The sequence below is a fragment of the Chiloscyllium plagiosum genome, chromosome 18, assembly GCF_004010195.1.
Source record: "Chiloscyllium plagiosum isolate BGI_BamShark_2017 chromosome 18, ASM401019v2, whole genome shotgun sequence".
Taxonomy (NCBI): domain Eukaryota; kingdom Metazoa; phylum Chordata; class Chondrichthyes; order Orectolobiformes; family Hemiscylliidae; genus Chiloscyllium; species Chiloscyllium plagiosum.
Window position 1 is genome coordinate 59,933,748 of NC_057727.1, and position 1,815 is coordinate 59,935,562.

The 1,815-nt window shown below is 49.9% G+C and overlaps 1 protein-coding gene across 1 annotated transcript in view; it reads right to left on the bottom strand.

Annotated features, from left to right (window-relative positions):
- The window catches only part of ndufaf3 (NADH:ubiquinone oxidoreductase complex assembly factor), a 7,095-nt gene that overhangs the window by 4,497 nt on the left and 783 nt on the right, over positions 1-1,815 (bottom strand). Inside the window, exon 2 of the mRNA XM_043708425.1 lies at positions 737-929. Coding sequence (XP_043564360.1) covers positions 737-929 — 193 coding nt within the window. The remainder of the gene's footprint in view (positions 1-736; positions 930-1,815) is intronic.

The window sequence follows — 1,815 nt, forward strand, 5'->3', positions numbered from 1 at the left end:
CAGAGCCCTGTGGAACACCACTCACCACTGACTTCCAGGCAGAATATTTTCCTTCTACTACCACTCGCTGTCTTCTGTTGGCCAGCCAATTCTGTATCCAGACAGCTAAGTTCCCCTGTATCCCATTCCTCCTGACCTTCTGAATGAGCCTACAATGGGGAACCTTATCAAGTGCCTTACTGAAGTTAAGGACATTTAAATGGGCGTTGGACATACATATGGATAATAGTGGAACGGTGTAGATTAGACGGGCATCAGATTATTTTCACAGGTCAACGCAGCATCGAGGGTTGAAGGGTCTGTACTGCGCTGTAACGTTTTATATTCTATAAGTCTGTAACTGGCTCTCCATGGAGTGACTTGATTAACAGCTCTGTCATAGTGCAGGTTTGCCAAATAATTCCTGTTCAAGGTGAAGTTCACAAATTCAGCAAATTGGATCAGGAGGAGGCCATTCGGCCCATCAAGCATCACTCAGCAATTTCATATGATCGCAGCTGATAGATTACGTTATTGCCTTTGAGCCATATTTGTCAATGCCTTGAAAGCAGGGGAGGGTCACCCTTACATGCTCCTTCAAAAAGTCATTAACATTTTCCATCAAGATATATTAATGTTAATTCTCTGCCAGGTTTAAGCATATTATTGTCTACTTCCAATGAAACACAATAAATGGCACTGAACCCTGTCAGAAAATCAAAAATTAAGTTTCCACAAAAACCAACTCAATACTCACATTCCATTGAAGTAATGCCTGTGGGATCACTGCACATGGGCCAACAACTTGGTTCCCATTGATGGTGAAGCCCAGCTTGCTGTACCCATCAACGAAGAGAGTATTCAGCGACTCCCGCTCCAGAGCGTTCACTCTGGTGCGCTGGTACAGCTCATCATCTGACGGTGTCATCTTGTAACCCCGACAGGGCTGCCTGCCGAGAAACAGATTCAAATCTCGGGTTCATTCACAAACTGGGAGCCTCCTCAGATATCACAAACTATCTCGACACTTGCAACACTGAAGGTGCCCAGTTACTCTCCTAAATCCCCTCAGATATACATTCCTCCTTTCAGACGCTCTTTAATATCCCCCCACCGACCTCTCTGACAAAACTATTGTTCATCTGTCTGAAGATTTGAAATGATACAGATTCAAACCTTGTTCATCGATTCTCGTAGAAATGAACTTGGTAGGTTCTATTATTCAAAAGGTGCTACATAAACGTAAAGTTATTGCATTCCATTATAAGTATCAGTCGTTCGCTCTTTAACATCAGTGATACTCAGAGAGGTGTTCACACTGTCGGAGGGTGAGTGCTGAGGGAGTGCCGCACTGTCGGAGGGTCAGTGCTGAGGGAGTGCCGCACTGTCGGAGGGTCAGTGCTGAGGGAGCGGGCACTGTCGGAGGGTCAGTGCTGAGGGAGTGCCACACTGTCGGAGGGTCAGTGCTGAGGGAGCGGGCACTGTCGGAGGGTCAGTGCTGAGGGAGTGCCACACTGTCGGAGGGTCAGTGCTGAGGGAGCGGGCACTGTCGGAGGGTCAGTGCTGAGGGAGTGCCACACTGTCGGAGGGTCAGTGCTGAGGGAGCGGGCACTGTCGGAGGGTCAGTGCTGAGGGAGTGCCACACTGTCGGAGGGTCAGTGCTGAGGGAGCGGGCACTGTCGGAGGGTCAGTGCTGAGGGAGTGCCACACTGTCGGAGGGTCAGTGCTGAGGGAGCGGGCACTGTCGGAGGGTCAGTGCTGAGGGAGTGCCACACTGTCGGAGGGTCAGTGCTGAGGGAGCGGGCACTGTCGGAGGGTCAGTGCTGAGGGAGTGCC